Source organism: Mobula hypostoma, chromosome 3, assembly GCF_963921235.1.
Source record: "Mobula hypostoma chromosome 3, sMobHyp1.1, whole genome shotgun sequence".
In the NCBI taxonomy this organism is placed as follows: Eukaryota; Metazoa; Chordata; class Chondrichthyes; order Myliobatiformes; family Myliobatidae; genus Mobula; species Mobula hypostoma.
In genome coordinates, this window is record NC_086099.1 from 164,682,750 (window position 1) to 164,702,554 (window position 19,805).

General features: G+C 41.3%; 1 protein-coding gene across 4 annotated transcripts in view; it reads left to right on the forward strand.

Moving 5' to 3' along the window:
* egfra (epidermal growth factor receptor a (erythroblastic leukemia viral (v-erb-b) oncogene homolog, avian)) overlaps window positions 1-19,805 on the forward strand; it is a 285,503-nt gene that overhangs the window by 236,182 nt on the left and 29,516 nt on the right. For all 4 annotated transcript variants that reach the window (XM_063044022.1, XM_063044024.1, XM_063044023.1 and 1 more), the window contains exons 17-20: window positions 6,025-6,166; window positions 7,002-7,124; window positions 9,420-9,518; window positions 17,899-18,084. In XM_063044022.1, coding sequence (XP_062900092.1) covers window positions 6,025-6,166; window positions 7,002-7,124; window positions 9,420-9,518; window positions 17,899-18,084 — 550 coding nt within the window. The remainder of the gene's footprint in view (window positions 1-6,024; window positions 6,167-7,001; window positions 7,125-9,419; window positions 9,519-17,898; window positions 18,085-19,805) is intronic.

Sequence of the window (19,805 nt, forward strand, 5' to 3'; positions counted from 1 at the left end):
AAACGTCGACTGCACCTCTTCCTACAGGTGCTGCCTGGCCTGCTGCATTCACCAGCAATTTTATGTATGTTCCTTGATACATTAGCGCTGGTTTGCCTGGATCCCGTTGAGAAGGGCAGAGTTTCAATTCTTGTGCGGACAAATACTCCTATTGTGAGGAGACTCATGGGAGCCTGCAAGGAGAGAGCTGGAGAAAGCTTTCTGAAGACATTGTCTGTTCACCTGGTGTTTTGAGCTGCTTTTGAGGAAGTGCGTGGCCGTACTGGGCCAGATAATGAGCTTAGACGAGGGACTGTGTGGTTCACCCAGTTAAAGCCGATGATGCTATGGCCTGGGGAAGTAGCGAGGGTGATGGGCAACACCAAATTTCAGTTAATGCCTGAGGCCGATGCCCTCATGGTGGATGTTCCGGAAGACCACGAAGAGGAGCCGGGTTTACCTGCTGGGATACTGGTGAGGCCCGAACTGCAGAAGCCCTCGGTTGTATAGGCGGACAGGATGGCAGTGATTGTCAGGAACACTGTGAAGGGGCATCCCTCTCAAGTGGGGGATGCCCCCTGGTGCATTTCTTCCTGGTGACAGTAATGTGTCCCTGTGAGACAAGGCGGGAAGAAACTCTACAAAAAAGGGCAAGTTGACCTCTGAGTCATTCAATTTTGGGGACTCCCCAGTATCTGTGGGTTGGAAGAGGAGGTTGATAGAAAAGATGTTGGAACTGGAAGGTGTCTTTTCTACTGACGAGTTTGGTGTGGGTTGGTCCAAGAGCACTCGCCACACTTTCCAGGTGACGAGGACACCCTGTTCAGACAAAGGGCACGGTGACTGCCACCCTGCAGAGGTGGAAGACGTTCAGCTGCATTTGTGTAAGCTGAAGGAAGCTGGGATCATCACTAAGTCCAGAAGCCCCTATGTGTCACCAATAGTAGTGGTCAGGGACAAGAATGGGAAGGTACAGATGTGTGTGGACTGTCGGACTGTGAACAGGCATACAGTCCCGAGGATCGAAGACGCACTGGCCTGTCTGAGTGGTGCGAAGTGGTTCAGTGTGCTGGACTTGAGAAGTGGATATTACCAGGTCACTAGGAGTAAGGCTGACAAAGAGAAGACTGCATTTATATGTCCACTAGGATTCCTCCAGTTTGAAAGGCTGCCCCAGGGCATATCGGGAGCCCCTGCAACCTTCCAGCGGGTCATGGAGAAGACGGTGGGGGATATGAACTTGCTTGAGGTGTTGGTGTATTTGGATGACCTCGGAGTGTTTGGATCTACCTTGGAGGAACATGAAGCGAGGCTACCGAAGGTGCTGGGCCACCTGAGAGCTGAAGGGTTCAAACTTTCCCTGGACAAGTGCCAGTTCTGCAGGACATCTGTGAGCTGTGTTGGGCACATAGTCTCATGGGATGTAGTAGCTAAGATCCATCTAAAATAGAGGCAGTGATCACCTGGCCAGGGACCCAGACTGTGAGCACTTTGCACTCGTTCCTTGGGTTCTGTGGGTACTATTGTAGATTCATGAAGGGCTATGTGAAAGTGAGACACCCTTAAAATCAGCTACTGTGTGGATACCCTCCCTTGGGGAAGAAAGGGATGGGGACAAAAGGAGAGGAGAGTGAAGAGTATCTTAGCCCTTCAGAGACTTTTGGAGCGAGATGGGATGCAAAATGTGAACAGGCCTTTCAGTCACTGAAGGAGCTACTGACACAAGCACCTGTGCTGGCTTTTGCAAACTCCTGATTGCTGTTTCTGCTGAATACAGATGCCAGCAGAGAGGGCTTAGGGTGTGTCCTGTATCAGGATAAGGGCACTGGGTTGAGACCTGTCGCATTTGTCATCTGGAGTCTTTCACCCTCTGAGAAAAACTGTCCCACGCACAAGTTGGAATTCCTGACGTTGAAATGGGCTGTGGTGGATAAGCTGAGTGACTACCTCTGTGGTGCCAAGTTTGAGATGAGGACAGACAACAGTCCCCTAACTTATACCCTGACCTCGGCGAAATTGTATGCCACAGGCCGTCGGTGGTTGGTGGCATTGTCTGCCTATGATTGTAGCCTGAAGTACTGGCTGGGAAGTAGGAATATAGATGTTGATACCTTGTCTCGATGGGCACCTGAGAGACGAAGAGTGAGAGAGCATTCCTGCCTCAGGAGTGACAGGCATGTGCCAGTTTTTCATCACGGTGAAGACAGACGGAAGGCAAGGGCAGGATCGAGCGGTAGATCAACTGGGAGCTCCTGATGACGCCATTCCACAAGTTTACCGTAACCTGACTGCTCTGAAGACAAACCAATTGCCAGAATCGAGTCCTGGAGAAGTGACGACTGCTCAGCGAGGTGACCAGGCATCGGTACCATTTGGTCAGCAGTTGAAAAGGGAGACGTGGCCCAAGCGGAGAGGATGAAACACCCCATTACTGAGACAATGGTCCAGATTGGAGTTGAGGAACCAGATCCTATACCAGGTCACGTCACCTTCAGACCAGCCTCGGTGTCCCAGCTAGTTCTGCCTGAGAAGTCTCGGAGGATTGCGTTGATTCTGGCCATTTGGAGATTGAAAAGACCTATGGATTGCTCAGAGATCAGTTATACTGGCCCCGAATGAAGCTGAAGGTCGAAGAGTACTGCAAGTCCTGCATTCGATGCATACGGAGGAGGACACTGCCGATGAGGGCCGTTCCGTTGTCTCACTTACAGAGTGCGGGGCCCCTTGACCTGGTGTGTGTGGATTTCTTGTCAATAGAGCCAGGTGCCAGCAACATGGCGAATGTCTTAGTCATTACTGATCACTACACCAGATATGCACAGGCTTTTCCTACCAAGGACCAGAGGGTGTCCACGGTGGCCAAAGTGTTATGGGAGAAGTATTTCATTCATTACAGCCTCCCCAGGCAGATAGATAGTGATCAGGGACGCGATTTCGAGAGTAGGCTCATACATGAGTTGCTGAACCCTTGGAGTTGAGAAGTCAAGGACTATGCCTTATCACCCGCAGGGTGATCCCCAACCCAAGAAGTTTAATCGGACCTTGCTAAACATGCTCAGAACCTTGGGAATCAGCAAGAAGAACAAGTGGAGTCAACATATTGGACATCTGGTCCACTGCTACAACTGTACCCGAAATGAAGCTACCGGGTACTCCACTCGCCATATTATCTGATGTTTGGGCGCGAGGCGAAGTTGCCCTTCAGCGTTTGTTTTGGGACTGGCGAGGAAGATCTACTACTGAAGACTTATCTGAAATATGTGCCTGATATGAGAAGGGAGCTGAAAGAGGCTTATGAATTAGCTGAGGTTGCGGGCTGCCAAGCAGAATCAAGGAAATAAGAGGAGGCGTGATCAAAAGGTGAGGTTCTCCCAACTCATGCCAGGAGACCGAGTCCTCATAAGGAATCCTGGGAAGCATAAATTGACTGACCACTGGACGGCTATGCCCCATGTAGTGGAGAGTCAGATGCCAAACATACCAGTTTTCCAGGTGAAACCAGAGGACGGGAATGGGCCTGTCATGATTCTCCATTGGAACCACCTTCTGCCTCTGGGACAAGAGGTGCAGGTCGACCTGGAGCCTACGCCTCATAAGAGGACTCTGCGGCGACACAGAGAGACTGCAGAACCAACACTGGCCCCCGGCCCTGAATGGGATACAGACTCGGAGGACGAGGAAATGGGGGTGCCTTTTGCTAACTCCCCACTGATTGAGGAAGAGATTTCCAAACCTTCTACTGCTGAGGCAGGAGAAATCGGGGGGACTATCTGTGGACAGGCTGGGTTTCAGCTAGACCATGAAGGGATGAAGCAAGACTCAGCCAAGTGGCAGAGGGGTCCGAGTCGCAGGAGGGCACGAGTGATAGAGCGGGGGAGGCCTCGCCATGTAGACCAGAAGTATCCCAAGGAGTATCTGAACCTGAAGAAGTAGGTAACAGGGTAAGGAGGTCTCAGAGAATCAGGAGACCCCCAGATAGGCTGACCTATGTAGCACTGGGGGAACAGAGTGCTAAGGCTATCAACCTAGTGAGGTATGTCACTACCCTTTTCAAATAGATTAGAGGTTCTGACATCAGGAAATTCCTTTGAAAATGTCGTTCTTAATTACAGGATGACAAATTATTTCACAGTCGTGAGGACATGTCTGTTTTCCTGGGGGGAGAGTGTAATGCCCTGGTTCATATTTTTTTTTACTGTTATGCTGCTGCAAGCTACTTGTTTGGGTTACTGTTGAAGATGAGAGTTAGGAGAATTGTGTGCCATCCAATTAGGATGGCTGGATTAAAGGGAGGTTTCTCTGGTGAGCTTGGGGTTGGGCTTGGGGTTTTTTTTTGGTTTCAAGGGATAATGAAAAGAGAAGAGGTCATAAGATTCGACTCGGAGTGGGGCTGTGATTTGACGAAGCCCAGGGTGATCAATGAAGGATAAGCAACGCGGAAACCTTGAGCTCCAACTTGTGCACATTAAACTGTTTCATTAAAATGGGCCCTTTTTTTTAATTCTTTCTTTACTAATCCTTGGTCAAATTAAGAATTATAAAGCTAAATCTTTTAATTGTATGTGGTGTACTGCCTGTTACTCCGTGGTACTTATTTGTGACAGGGTAACGAATCATGCAGAATCCATACAAACAGAGGATTTTGGGGTGGGCTGGCGCCTCTGTCTCACACGTTTGGTGGAGCCAGAGATTGTCTTCCCGAGACGTATGCAGCCAGTTGAGCCAGAGTGTTTCATATTTATATAGATGAAAAGAAAATGATCAAAATGCATTCCACTGCAGTTGCTACAAATGGATTAACATAATAATGATGGGCTATCAAACTTGCGGTAAACCTTTGTCTGGAATTTTTTTAAAAACCTGCAAATGCTGGAGAAAAATTATTCAGTTTTAAGCAGCATCCATACATGCCTTATAATCATTGGATCAGTGATGACACCTAGGCTATCACACATTGATGAAGCTACATTTTCTGAATGAGGGTATAAAAATGGAGATTTCTGTATCATGAGTGTATGGACCATTAAGATGAAAGGGCCTTCTCTACCATGTGACACACAAAATTATTACTCTGCTTGTCTTTTGCTCCATGGAAAGTGGCAGCATGTTAAACAGAGAAAGTAGTGATATAAATAAATTCCTCGACTGGACAGGCACCAAAACAGGTTTCCCATAATATTGAGCAAATGCTGTGGAAAACCATTGGATCTATCAGAGCACAATAAATCAGGAACATGGTGGAATTAATACATTGGTAGAGCAGCGTCACAGCAGGATAACTTGAAGTTTATTATTGAGAATCAAGCTCCTGATAATGGAGTAAAACCTGGCATCTCCTAATTGGGTAGGAGATAGGAGAGGTGGGAGTTTGCTGAACTTGGACAGTCAGGTGGTAAAGGGGCAAGCACGTAACAAAAGATAAAACCAAAATTGTTGCCAGAGTTGATAGACAAATATATATTGTGGTGCCTCGTGCTTGACTGTTCACCTGTAATTTAAATACTGAAGCCATGCAGTAGATCTTGACAATTGGATAATAAATTATCAAAAACTTGTCAGTAAGTTTTCAGGGAAGGGATGGGATGGAGGGAATTAGCTGTTCATAAATTTCCAGTAACTACTCCCCCTCTTTTTCCTTTCCCCTCTTTCCCTATAACCCCCCTTCACTCTTCCTCCCCCCATTTCACCCTCTTTACCTACTGTCTCCCTCCCCCCAGTGGATATTCACAGTAGAAAATTAATTTATGTTGATGCATATTTTTCACATAACACTATCAGCAAATCAAATTAATGCCAAAGACTTAATTTTATATTTAATTAAAAACTTAAGACCAATACAAAATATAATGAAAGTTGAGACATACTGCCGCACAGACTGCAGTAAGGTCCATCAATCAAAATAAATCAATTTTTTCAAAGAATAGTGTGATGAAAATGTGTTTCATTTTCTTAAATTATTTGTGATGGAAGCATGCAACACCAAAGATAGAGGGTTCTCATGGCATTCAAACAAAAAGTTTCTCAGTGACTTTCCTTCTTCTCTAGGACCCACATTCCTTCCATTGCTGCAGGAGTTGTTGGCGGGCTCCTTGGTTTGGTCATGTTGGCTTTGTTGATTGGAGTATTTCTGCGGAGAAGGCATGTCAGAAAGAAGAGGGCTTTGCGACGTTTGCTGCAGGAACGGGAGGTAAACATGTAGAAACATGTCTTTTTTTTAAGGGGAAAAATCAATGGTTTTCCTCAGATGTTTGATAGTAAAGGCTTGATTTAGGTTTCATTCTAAATCGATTAGGCAGGTTTCATATAAAGTAGTATGGAAGGAGTTCATTTGGAGCCTTCTACTGGTCCTCTGTGATTTAGATGAGGGAGCTGGATTAGGTTAGTGCTAGAACTGAAGGGAAATAAACATGTCTCTCCATCTGAGGATCTGGATTTGTGGATCCTAGATCATCAAAAGGAACTTTGTATTTTATTTCCTCTCCTCACAAGATTGGCTTTCAGAGTTTTTACAGGAGTTTGGTGTAGGGTTATTCACCCGAAGAGGAAATTGCACCTTGGCAAATTGTGAATTTTTATTTTGGCAAGGTTGTGATTTGTTTTTCCAAAAGTCCATTTCTGGCTTTTCCAAATAGATAACAAATAAATGGATTCATTTTTTATTAAACACAAATTACTCTTCTTGCTTGTCGCGATTATTCTGAAAAAAAAGAAATATGCTGATTTGGAAGTGGTATAATTTAGGGATATTGAGATATCTCGTGCACATTGACCAAAATGACAGAGTCTGGCTGTTACTTGATGGTAATTTTGTATCCCATTTTACAGCCAATGAAGAAGAATACGAAATATATTATCTGCAAGCAAACTTGAGAGATCAGTGGGTTCTTTACAGTCTAGACTGCATATTCTAAAGTCTCTGTACTTAGCTGTCAGAGCCTTTATCTCTCCCATCACCACTACAGGAAATAAATAAATAGATGATCTTATATTAAAGGAATAAGATGGTTTTGTTCTTCTTGCAGCTGGTTCAGCCTCTAACACCCAGTGGAGCTGCTCCAAATCAAGCCCTTCTGCGGATCCTTAAAGAGACAGAATTCAAGAAAATCAAAGTGCTTGGCTCTGGAGCATTTGGCACTGTATACAAGGTAATTTACCTCTTAGGCACAGTGCACCATTCAAAGAATTCATGTTGGTAGCTGAGCTCGAATCTTGCGTCTGTTGTAAAGCATAGTTAACTTTACTGCAATCGGAGAAGCAGAGTAATTGAACATGTGTTATTAATCTTCATAATAGGCTGACATGGCAGGAAGTAAATTCCAGTTAGACCACCCGTATCAAGCAGCTCTGTACTGTCTAACATAAAGCATAACTAAAGAGCTTTAGTTGGGGTGGTGGTGAAAGAAGGTTGTGTTATTTGAAAATATGAGTGAAAAGATATGTTTGAGGACATGCTTAAGAGCAAAGGGTGAAGTAACAAGGTGAGATTTGGTAAGATAGTTTGACATCAACAAGATTGAAAGTTCTGCTACCAAGTGAACTGAATGGAGAAATGGAGAGTTGCAAGAGGGCATGGCTGGTGGGTTGTAATGATCTAGGACCAAAGAGATTCCAGTGATAAGGTGGGGTGTGATTGTGCCAGCATTTATAAAATGGAACAATTAATTCTAATTTGCCCTTTTGAAATCAGTGCTGGTTGATATGGAAAGACATGCTGGGATACCAATCTAGCAACAAACTTTGACATGTTGGAGGAGTTGGGGAGGACAGAAGCAAGATATCTAGGAAGCTGAGTCCTATAGGGTAATGTCAGAAGCCTTTAAGACAATTTCTTCTGTGGATGAAAGGGAAAGTGAATCATGATTTGAAAGAGCAGAAAGAGCACAGAGTAAGATAACAAGAATCAAAAGCAAAGTACTTTGAATATTCAAAACCTGAAATACAAACAGAATGTTAGAAATATTCAATGTTTCTGTGGGAGAGAAGTAGACTAGGGCCCAGATCTTGGGAACTACCAGAGTTCTGCTTTATAAAAAAGGTATAACAACCAGATTTTTTGTTTGTAGGCAGTGAGGAAAAGATGTTTTAAATAATTCAGGAGGGAAGTGATATGTTGGAAAACAGTCACTCCACAAAGCAACATATAAAATGCTGAAGGACCTCAGTTAGTCAGGCAGCATCTGTGGAGGGAAATGGGCTATCAACATTTTGGGTCTCCTGTTGTAATTTTGTGGTTACTGCAGATTTCCAGCATCTGTAGTCTCTGTCTCTGCAAGTCAAATCAGTTATAATAAGTTTTGTTATAGAGAGCAGTGTGTGTATCATTCTGAGGTTGGGTAAGAAAGGGGGAGGTCAAATTCATTCTTCTGGCACTAACGAAGGCTGGATGGAGTGGAAATAACTGCTCTGCTGAGGATCAAGATTGAGGTACAACAAATAACTGATGCGTATAGAGAAAAGGTAGTGTAGAGATAATCAAGATCTAATATAGAATACTTAAAGTTACAATAAAAGAAATACTGTTTCAACTGATGAAAGAAGATATTAAGACTGATAGAATGATGTGCTTTGTGTGCTTTGATGCAGTAATGAGGTAAAATCTTTGGAATCCCTCAAAAATATATTGGGATGTTGTTATGAGTTTGTGAGAAGGCCCTTAGGGTGGATCAGATTGAATGTCTTGATACGGTCTCCTTTACAATTCAGTATGATGTAACCAGATTTCAGAATATTATTCAAATCCCACTGTTAGCTTGTAAAACAATGCCTCAAGGCTATTGAGATATAATTTGATGTAGTGGAGAAGGTAGCAATAAATTTACAGGGACAATCTACTCATTAATCTCTTGGCGTGTATCATTTTCTGTTGGTATGCATACAGAGGTCGTTGAACCTACAAAATTTTCAGTCCATTTATTTTAATTGATGAAAGATCCTTTGAAGTCTGCTGACCTCTAGTGCCTGAATTCCTATGCAATATCGCTGTTTGGTGAAGTTCCTTTAGCACTCGGATAGACGTTATTTGTACCTTTTAGCAATGCAAAATAGACATAAGTTTTGAAACTTGAATGTTATTTTGACTGCTTTTGTTTCTGAAAAGGAAATTAACCAAAATGAAGAGCTATTTTAACAGATGAAAGATAGGTTAAAATAGGAACAGAAATAAGGCATTTGTTACCTTAAGCCTGCTCTACCTTCAATAATTCCATCACTGACAATAGGACCAAATGCCATTTTCCTGCCCTTTCCCCGTCTCTCATGATTCCTAATGATCTGGAAGTCTTCAACATCTGCTTTGAATAATCTAAACCTGCTTAGTCCCATGACCAATAAATGCAAACTTGTTTTATTTTTGTGAGGTAGTGCATATTTGATAAATTCAATCAAAATGTCAGAATGAGTTGAGATATTTTGCTTTAATTTAAATGTCATTTCCTCCACAGGGCTTGTGGAATCCAGAGGGGGAAAATGTCAAAATCCCTGTTGCTATCAAAGTATTGAGAGAAGCAACCTCACCAAAAGCTAATAAAGAAATCCTTGATGTAAGCTGAGATTGTGATTGTTTGTATGACTGCAGTTTATCATAAGTTGTTATATTTTCACTGAGATTTGTTTATTCTATTCAAATCAATATGAAATCTTCAATAGAAATTCACTACTATCAATTAAGTGCAGACTGTTTAAATTGCTCCTCCCTGTATACAACACACTACATTGTGGCAACCCAATTTATGTGCCTTACTATTCCTTTCTTTTGTATGCTCATCTGGTGTTTTTCTCCATTTGCTTATATTTTCAAGATGAAATATGCCATTACCAGTAGAATTATGAGGTTTTAACTACAGTTGCTATCCAAAAGCAAATTTGACTGAAGTGTTGATTTAAGGTAACCTGTGTAGTGTATTTAATATTTTGGTAATATTTGAATAATATTGTAAATATATTTGATTAAGCATACTTTGTTGCTTGCATAATTCATTATGGGTTACATGTAAGAAGTATGTGAATGGCATATGTCATTTAGCCACCACACTTTGAGCACCTCACTGAAGAATAGCTAGGTAGACAAGTTACCCAGGCTCCTCGGTTTCTCTTTTGACTAATTTGTGGAGTTAAAAAACCTAACAGTAGCGATGAAGTAGTTGTAAAATGAACCCAAGATGACTACATATCTGTAGAAGTGCAGCACATTTTTATTCGAAAGGTGAAAAAGACGTTTGAATTTTTAAAAAATGGCATAAAGTGGATAAAATGCACAGGTTCATAAACAGTGAGTACCAGGTGATATTAATGATAGGAAACAGAAATGGCTGGTAACATTGTAAAGATAAATGTGTTCATTTACACAACAGATAATTGATGAAATGTTCTGAATGAATTGAGTAGTATTTTGAAGCAAATGAAATGGTCAATAAAAAGTGAGTGCCAATGTTACTGAGTGCAATAGGTAGAGAAGCATGCAGTTTGCTTGGAAGTTTAACTGCTCCAATTAGACCAGCAAGAATGAGCTTTGATGATATCATGAATATAATGCAGGAAGATTTAGAACTGAAACCATTGCTGATTGCAAAATGCTTTAGTTATAGGCAGAATCCAAAGGAAGGCAAGTCCATTTAACTTGTGTGGCTGAATTGAAGAAATTGTCTGAGAATTTTCTGTTCGGTGATGGGTTTAATGCTACACTCAGAGATTGTTTAGTTTGTGGAATCTTACAAGAAATGATTCAAAAATAGCGCCTAACTGAACCGCAACTCATATTTAAAAGAATGGTTGAAATCACTGGATCAATGCAGTCAGAGAAGCAACTGAGTTGCAGTCAGGAATGAAAGTGAGCGTGAACAAAGTTGCAACATCTGATCCGAAACCTGTCTGGATGAACAAATTGTGTCACCATTGTGGCCGGGGCTCACGTACACCAGACCAATGCAGGTTTAAAGGTGAAGCTTGCAGAAAATGGAACAAAACAGGGCACATATAAAGAGCATGTCGGGTAGATAAAAATAAGTGGACTGCATAGAGAAGAGAAAAAGATAAAAAGTCAAGTTGCAGTTTCAAAAAGAGCACTAATCTGGATGCTGTTGATGAAAAATCTGATAAAAGATGAAAGCGATACAGGACACTGTAGCCTTAAGATTTACATTGTGAAAATTGATGAGACGAGCAATATAGCTTACACCAGAAGTGAATGGAAAATTAATTAGAATCGAATTAGACACTAGGTCGGCTGTTTCATTCATTCTAAAATGAATTTGAATGGCATTTCAAAGATACCAAACTGAAGCCTACAGATATCCAGCTAAGAACTTACACTGGAGAAAAGATGACCCCTGTGGAAGTGACATTTGCAACTGTGATTTACAACAACAAACAAGCCACGCTAGGCATGTATATCATAAAACATAAGGCCAGCATTGTGGGGCTGTGATTGGCCAAGACAGCGACAGCTTGATTGAAGACCCAGCCACCACTTGCTTGCTGCATCCCCTACAATAGAGTCAACTGAAAGCAAATTAAGAAAGGTACTGGATGATGCCACAGAAGCGTTCAGGCCTGGCAATGGAAAACTCAAACATATCAAGAGTAAAACAGTGTTAAATGAAAATGCCACACACAAGTTTTACAAAGCTCATCCTTTTCCATATACCATCCGTGATAAAGTAGCCAATAAGCTAGATCACATGGTGCCTGAAAGAATTCTTTCCAAGGTTGAGTAGAGCTCATGGGCAACACCAGTGATCTCAGTAGCCAAGGAGGATGGGTTTGTCACAATCTGCGGTGGTTTTAAGTTCACCATTAATCCTATACTGAAAGTCAATCAATACCCTCTACCAGAATGGAGAATATCTTTACAAACCTTTCTGGAGGGAAGAGTCCAAAGTGTTTCTCACCATAAACACTTAGAAAGGGCTTCATCGCTATAATAGTCTTATTTTTGGAGTAGCATCTGCACCTGCACTCTGGCAGAAAGCCATGGACCAGGTGGCCCAAACACTCAGTGGTACTTGGATGACATCATTGTTGCCGGTGAACATCTCCAAAATCTCAGGATGGTGTTCAATAGATTGGAAGATTATGGGCTCTGAGCACAATGCAATAAGTGTGAATTCTTTACACTTACTGTGGTCACAGTATTGATGCACAAGGATTACACATATGCTGAGAAAATTCAAGCAGTCATGGACGCCCCAAGGCAAAAGGACGTGACACAGTTATGTGGGGATTGAGAGTTGTTGTAATACTGAAGCTGGGAGCTAAAATGTTGGAGGAGCTAGTATGTTCAAAATGAAAGTGTTGGCTTGAAGCATTGTATAAATCAACCAATCGAGTAGCTTGCCATGCACTGCTCTGGATGCCAACACCTCTAAAAGAAGCCAAGAGCAGCACCTCTCCATCTCTGAGTACGGCCTACTGAGTACTCCCCTGGCAGAGGATTCATGTATATTTTGCCAGTCCATTCATGGGCACAAATTTCTCGGTACTAGGATGCAGTTACTAAGTGGCCAATACTGTTCCCAATAGTCTCCACTACAGCCTCGCACATTGTTGATGTGTTGAGAAGCCTCTTCTCATGGACTGGTGTTCCAGAACACTTAGTCGGTGACAGTAGACCTCTATTTGTGGTGGAACAGTTTGTCATTCCTGAAAATAAATGTAATAAGACATATTACATCTGCACCATAGCACTCAGCTGCAAATGGCTTGATGAAACGTTTGCTCCATGGTCTAAAAAATTACTATGAGCACTGTTAGCAGAACACACTACACTAGCACTGAATCAGAAGCTCGCCAATTTCCTCCTTGCATATCACAATGCAGCACACTCCACAACCAGCAACTCAGCAGCTAACCTGTTCCTGGGTCATCCCTTGCTTTCATGCTTGGATCTCCTCAAACCCAGTCTCAGAAAGAGTATGCAGGACAAACAGCTGAGACAAATTGAGGGCTTCTCAAACAAAGAGGTTCAGCGGTCGAACAGACGAACTGGACTCCTGGACGAACGGCTCTGGCAAGAGATTACAGCGATGATCCAAAGTGACTACTTTGGAAAGATTAAGGACAGAACTAGACCACTCTCCTACACAGTGGAGATTGCTTTTGATGTCATCTGGAGATGACACATTAATCAATTGATGAGAGCAGAAAGGTGACCAAAGCTATCAGAAGCACCTCCTGAAGTCTCAAAGTCAAATCTTACATCCACCACGGGGGAGGATCTAGAACCTGAGATTATTTCACAGCCACAAGCCTCTCCTGCCGAGCAGGGAGACTCCCCCCATCCCCACCCCCCCGGTCAGGAAAGCCATTATCCCACAATAGTAAGAAATTCTCCCAAGCAATTACGTCTTTAAGCCTGAATTGAACAATTTAAAATTTGCTATGTTGTGGATGCCTATACAGTAGTTGTATTATATAGTATACTATGATATAAGATGACAAGAGAGCAATACCTTACATATTTGAGTTGAGATACATTCTATATTAAGTTGGAGGCAGGGAGGAGTGTAGTTAAGATTTCAGTGATATTTAAGTAAAATTATATATGTGGGTTTATATTGATTAAACTTGTTTACTTAATTCATTGAGTTATACGTAAGAAGTGCGTGAATGGCGTACGTCATTACACCACTATGTTATATATAAGCACTGCACAAAAGAAAAACCAGGTAGGCAAGTTATCCTGAGCTCCTGTGTTTTTCTTTCAATTAATTTCTGAAGTTACAAAACACAACGTGGATATTAGTATACTTCAAAACAGGCAAGTACTCACTAGTAAATCCTGTAGTTGTTTTCACTCATCTGAATGTTACTTGCTGTATCTTGCCCTTTTATACATACAGCTGAAACTAGAACAGTTCCTCGCATAGATTTTTTGCTAGACTAAGCAATCTTTTGATATATGCTCTTTAGATTTGTAAACTGCAGCAGATCCCAAAAAAGAATGGATAATAATACAAGATTTTAAATGTGCAAATTTTAAAGATGACAGACCCAAAGCAGACCAGTGCCCTGCCAGACCACAATCCCCAATGGACTTCCAAGTTGTTGCACCCCTAATCTCTATCAAACCAGTGCACCCGATTGGGAACCTTCGCTGACTAGGCCTCTTTTCAATTAAACGCTGAATTCCCCCAGTAACCAGCTCAAACCCACTGGTGTCCCCTTCCCACCCTCACTCCATGCATTGCCATGAAGTATGGCAATTAAGATATCCTGCTTTGTCAATGAAAGGTGATTGCACTTTGCAGCAAAGTCCCTTCAATTTGGGGATCAAGACATGGGACAGGGGAGAGAGCTGCTAGTTAGAGTGAAAGAAGAGCAGTGGTGAGAAAGTGCAAACTGGTTATGAAGAAGAGAACCAGCAGCAAGTTGAGTGAAAATCTCACTTCTCTTTCTTTTCTCTTTCACTCATTCACTTGCAACTCATCTAGCTCGAGCAGGCAATAGAAACATGGGCATGTGCAAGGATCCACAATTTAGTACAAGGATCAGAGGTTATAGAACATTAAGAAGCTGCAGAGAAAAAGAAGCTAACAAAGGGATTGGAACACAATAGAAGTTTAAATTAAGAATTGGATTTACTTTACTATTGTGACATATACCAAGATAACAGTGGGAAGCTTGTCTTGCATTCTGTTCATACGATCAAGTCATTACACAGTGTGCTGAGGTAGAACGCAGTGAAAAAATAACAATGCAGAATAAAGTGTGTAGCTACCGGACAAAGGCCAATGCAGGTAAACAGCAAGATGCAAGATTGTAACCATGTAGATTGTGAGGCCCAGAGTTAGTGGTACCTGCTTTCAGGCTTGTCTATCTTTGGCACAGTGGGAAAGGGAGAACAGAAAATGCCCAGAGTGGGTGGAGAATTTGATTGTTAGCTGCTTTACTGAGGCACTGAAGAATATAAATAATCTTTGGCGGGAAGGTTGATTTCTATGTTGTGCTAAGCTGTTTCCGCAGCTTCTTGTGGTCATGTGCAGACCAGTTGCCATACCAAGATGTGATGGATCCAGACAGGATGCTTTCTCCGGTGCACTGATTAAAAATTGATAAGAGTTTATAGTGAATTTCCTCAGTCTCCTGAGGAAGTAGCGGCGTTAGTGAGCTTTCTTGACCGTGGTGTGTACGTATTTGGAGCAGGACAGGCGATTGGTGATGTTCACTGCTTGGAAGTTGACACTCTCAACCTCAACACCATTGATCTAGGCAGAGCACCCCCACCCCTCCACTTCCAGGCCTTCCTGGTCAATGACCAGCTCTTTAGTTTTGCTGACATTGAGGGAAAGTTTGCTGTCATGACACTGTGTTACGAAGCTCTCTATGTCCTTCCTGTATTCCAACTCATTATTTGAAATATGGCCCACAATGATGGCATCATCTGTAAACTTGTAGTTGGATTTAGAGCAGAAGCTGGCTACGCAATCAATGGCATTCAAGGAATACAGTGGGGCAGGGAGTAGAGATCAAGGAATACAAAAATTATCATAGCAGAGGCATTGCAGCCTATCCTCACTGATTGTAGTCTGTTGGTCAGGAAATCAAAGAAAATTATTCCATGTTATTGAAGTAATGCACTTTCCATTTTGTCATTCCAGTATATTGGTATTATTAATACTGATACAAATCACCATTTGGGTTGCACAATTAATGATGATGCTTTTTCAATCACCCAACACATAAAAACATGACACATCCAGTTCTTTTGCTGCTGTAAGTGTATGTTTCTGAAGGATTGGGTTTTCCCTACATAACTCTTTTTGGCTTCACCTGTAAGCGTTGGTTACTTTTCCTATGATGCTAGATGAGTGTTTGATAACATAGGCCAAGTATTTATTAGATTTGATGTTCATCAGCAATCAAACGGAACAAATCCTTTCCATTTTATTTAGGCAGGACAAACCTGAACCATGAGAATAATTTACAGAGTGTTACTGTTTGAATCTTAGAGAGCATGTGTTCTGCAGTCCTTTAGCATGTAAAGGCATTTTCTTGGTTAACCATTGGTCAAGGAGGGAGCTGCTGTTCAGCGAGGGAGTTGGAAAGACAGGGTACTCTAATTACTGTGATATTATGACTTTTCAACATGTTCTGTGCCAGTTTTGTCCTATTGTAATATTTCAAAATTTGTTTTTGATTCACAGCTATGTTCCCTAATGTTTTGCCAGTGACTGATTACAATTATGTACAATTATGGCTTTAAAAAAAGATGCGAATCTTTTGAGTTGCATAGGCCAATAAGAACCATGTTTCTAAAGGCCTTCTATAATAAATTATAATTCTATTAGTGCTTGAAATCAATGCTGACATTTTAAAAAGTACAAGGATTTCAGTTCTGCTAGAGGTAATTGTTGCAAGATCACTCGCCAACAGAAGGAACAATTTATCTGAGATGATGAGTCCAAGGCTCAGAGCAGTTATTAATAATTTTAGTGCAAAGAAATACATTATCATAAGACAGAGCCATTCTTATAATCTTCACATACCTGATAATGGTTTTTCCAAAAATTCATACCACAGTACAAATCCCAGGAGAGCATCTAGAAATGCCAGGCATAATTCAACAAGGTCATTGTGCACTTGTAAGTGATTGCAGGATAAGCAAAAATGAACAAAGAATGATGGCCTGAAAGCAGTGTTTGAGGGGAAAAAAACACAAAAGATTAATTGAAGGTGGTAATTGGAGTTTAATGGCACATTAATCAAAGTTTATGCACTTGAAAATAGTTTAGAAAATCTATTAATTTGAAGAAAGCATGAAGTATTTAACTTCTTCACAAATTGTAGTAAAATGAAGCACATCTTAGGAAAGAGGGTGAGTCAATAGTTTAATTCCTTGCCCAATTACTTTACCAATGCAATTAACTGAATTTCATGCAGATATTAAGTTTTCAATTATTTTGTGAGCAGCCTTCCATGCTGAAAAGACTGGTCACTGTATATATTTCCTTGTTGAACGATATTTTAACCTTCAGTTTATTTTGTATAGATAGTATTATAGTTCAGTCAAATCCTGATTTTATGAATGTTGAACAGGAACAAAAACTCCATTCTCATTGTTTGATCTATGAGAGCTGAAACTCCCAATATCCCATAGTTGCAATATTACAGTGCCTTTAATGTTCCATAGCCTAAGATGCTGTATGTCAAATTTATATCAAGCCCCAAATGCCTGTTGAGACCACAAAGCTATGTTTTAATGAGCGTTTTGAGAGAGAGACGGGGACAGAGAGAGGTATTGAGGTTTGGGAGTGAATTACACAGTTCTAGCTTAAAACAGTAATGGAAGATCAAAATTGGGATTACAGAAGTAGAGGATTCTGGATTTCAGCAAATGGTGTTGTTGGTAGAGGTTACAGGGAGAGGCAAATGAGAGCTTGTGCAAGGTTTTGAAAAGCAGGACGTGCGTTTTAAAATGTGGATGTTTCAGTATCTGGGAGTAGTGGGTGAGCAAAACGTAGGGCACATAATTTTACGGGCTAGCCTTCCATTTTTTTCTCCATATGAACTTGGAGTTCTTAAAATGTAGTGTTTTGAATGAGTTCAAGTTTCCGGAGAGTGGAGGATGGTTGAATGGGTCAATGTGTGCATAAAGTTGCCAAATGTTAATGTTTTCAGCAGCAGGTGTAGAGGGGAATGGGACAAGTTTGATGATACAAGGTGATAGAGGAAACTTGGTAATAATGTAGTTGTATAGTTGGAAACTCATCTCTGTCTCTAGTACACAGCCTAACTTGTGAATGTAAGGATTAACAGAGATACTGGAAAGTTAAGACCAGCAATTTTTGAATGGCTATGTTTAGGTCACAACATGTAGGTGATATATATTAACAAAGATACGCTTAAAAGGAATCTTGTGTATCCATATAACCTGCTGGCTACAGAAGACTCGGGTATCATTCTTCATGTGCTTTTTCTTTACAGGAAGCATATGTGATGGCCAGTGTTGACCATCCCCATGTTTGTCGGTTATTGGGAATCTGTCTCACTTCAACCGTGCAACTTGTCACACAGCTGATGCCCTTTGGTTGTTTGTTGGACTACATACGGGAAAACAAAGAAAATATTGGCTCCCAGTATCTTCTCAACTGGTGTGTGCAGATAGCAAAGGTATGTATGCAATCAGATTGCTGGCAACAAAATAGTATTTGAAAATTTCTGCACAAACCTGCACGAGTCAGTTGTGACACTAGAGGAATTTAATGATCTCAGTAAAGGGATGTGTTGAACTTAAGTGTGTGGTCCAGAATTTTGAAGTGCAATAAAAATTAAATTAATGGAAACATATTGAATAGGTTAATGTATTGTTCTGGTGTGTCATTAATTCCCACATTTATTTATAGAAAGGTCTTGTACTGGGACAAGATTGAAAGAGTAGTAGGAGAGAAAACGGAGTATATTAATAATAATGATTAGCTGAAGGCTGGGGCACTGGAAATAAATAAATAGTCGTGCAGCTTTAAAGTCTTGGAAAGAAATAGGTCGGATTGTGAGGAATGGTGATTTAATCTAAATAAAGCCATGAACTGAAGCACTAATAAATCCAAGTCACTTATATCTTTCCCTAAGTCAGTCAAGTCAAGTTTATTGTCATTTAATTATATACATGTATACTGCAAACAAGACACTATTTCTCCAGACCAAGGTGTAAAGCAGTAAACATAACACACAATAACTTAGGGAAGTAAGAATTTAATCTACAAATGAATTGCGCATAGATAAACAAAAAACGTGCATAAATTAAATATTGTAGGGTACAGTACAAGTTATCTGGTGACACTTCGAATGCGATGTGCAGGGAGCTCAGAAGCCTAATAACCTGAGGCAAGAAGCTGTTTCCCATCCTGGCCTTTCTTGTCTTTATGCTTTGGAGTCTCCTGCCTGATGGTAGAACATCAAAGAGGATGCTAGATGGATGGGATCCTCACTAACACTAAAGGCCCTACCTTTGCAGCACTCTGGATAAATGTCCTCAATGAAGACCTCTACGATCAGCCATTCCCACAGTCTTTTGTAGGGACTTGAGGACCTTTGCTCTGCTGCTCCCATACCAGATGAAGATACAATTTGTCAGGACACTCTCAATAATACTCCTGTAAAATTCAGATAAGATGGAAGGGTGGGGGAGCCTCGCTTGCCTCAATCTCCTCAGGAATTGGAGGTGCTGCTTTCCCGGGAATGATATTGAGGGACCAAGTTAGGTCGTCTGTGATGTGAACTTCCAGGAACATGGTGCACTTAACTCTCTCTAAGGAGGAAGCACATATGCACAGAGGGGATGATTCATCTTCACCTTCCTAAAGTCCACAATAATTTCCTTGGTCTTCTCCACATTAAGACAGGTTTAAGGAAACTAATACTGTGCTAAGCACTCCTGATGTGGCCTCAACAATGTCTGATATACATGTACCTCTGTGTATTTGTATTTCCATTTCTTTAGTAATAACATTAAATTAGTTTTCCTAGCTCTTTGCTGCTTACTAGTTTTTTTGTGAATTACACACAGAACTATTTAGATGGTTCGTTTTTTTCCCTGCCAGGTTATCTGCTGCCATGTTTCATTTGTCAGATCTTCGTCCACTCACTTAAACATGTCTATATCTCTCTGTTCTTTTGGTTTAAGATGGCTCTGGTGAAGCACAGTGATGCCTTACTGGCAGCAAACAAAACTACTATCTTCTTTATTAAACAGACCTTTTCTGAAAATCAGAAAGCAGTAACTTCCCTTTAGAGCTGAGCCTGTGAACTGCCTGTAAAATCTGGTATTTTTGTGGTGTGAACTGAAGTCTGAAAGGTGCATGACAGCTGCAGCATGGCGTGTATGGGCTGAA